Consider the following 946-nt stretch of genomic DNA (forward strand, 5'->3'; position numbering starts at 1 on the left):
GGGGGGAGGATCCACCGGTATCCAGAGGGCGTGGGCCTGTCAGCATGGGCATCGACTCGAGTGCCACGAGAGGGAGAGAGAAAAAAGGGGGAAGAACCCACGGAGGGGGCAGAGGGAGATGCACACGCACTTGCGCACGGCTTCGCCCTTGCACAGGGCCGTGGCGACCGATGACCCGGGCTGTGACACGGGGAGCGGCGTCCCAGACTGGGGGATGATGCGACACTCGTGCTCATGCCCCCAGAAGGTCAGGTGGAAGCCATAACGCGAGAGGAACTCCTCGGGGATGAAGTTTTGTGCCAGGGCTCCGGTGTGTTGGACGCTGAGGCAGGCGAAGGGGCAGGAAAGTCAGCCGGGGAGGGGGGAAATAGCGCCTCGGCAGAGGAAGGGGGAGCAGCGGAAAAACATGCGGACCGATTCTGGTGGAGCATCAGCATATTGAAGCAGCGGTCATGGCGGAGATCCTCAAACTTGACACCTTCCTGGAGAAAGGTGTGGTGCAGTCGCTCGTCGCGGATGTTTCCGATGCCAAAAATATTCAGATCAACATTGCCTGCAGAGTAGCAGAGGCCGAACGGCGGGGAGGAGATTAGTCTCACGGACAATGCGAGCTCCAGGCCTCTGCGCTGGTAGGGAGGGGGAGGGGGCCACAAAGGGGAGGAGAGACATCCAAATGCACCTTTCCGCAGGCGGACCGGCTTCACGCTGAACTGATTCACCTGGTCCACCTTGCCAAAGTAGTTGATCAGGCCGCTGACACTGAGCAGGTCGAGGGCACATAGATTCCCGTCACCGGTCGGGTCATCGTGGTTGCCGTGGATGGCGAACACGGGCAGGGACACATTGAAATTCGGATCCAGGTAGTTGGCCGTGCCGAAACTACGGTGTCCAGGCAACGAAGCAGGAGGGTGAGCCACGTACAGCGCATGACAGGCCAGAGGGGCGG

The 946-nt window shown here is 61.0% G+C and overlaps 1 protein-coding gene across 1 annotated transcript in view; it reads right to left on the reverse strand.

The window, feature by feature from the left end:
* The window catches only part of H696_00508 (double-strand break repair protein MRE11), a gene marked incomplete at its 3' end in the record, with an annotated part of 5,624 nt that overhangs the window by 3,599 nt on the left and 1,079 nt on the right, over positions 1–946 (reverse strand). Inside the window, exons 4-6 of the mRNA XM_009494380.1 lie at positions 680–879; positions 415–553; positions 131–322 (exon numbers count right to left, since the gene is read on the reverse strand). Coding sequence (XP_009492655.1) covers positions 131–322; positions 415–553; positions 680–879 — 531 coding nt within the window. The remainder of the gene's footprint in view (positions 1–130; positions 323–414; positions 554–679; positions 880–946) is intronic.

The sequence above is a fragment of the Fonticula alba genome, assembly GCF_000388065.1.
Source record: "Fonticula alba strain ATCC 38817 unplaced genomic scaffold supercont2.1, whole genome shotgun sequence".
NCBI lineage: Eukaryota > Rotosphaerida > Fonticulaceae > Fonticula > Fonticula alba.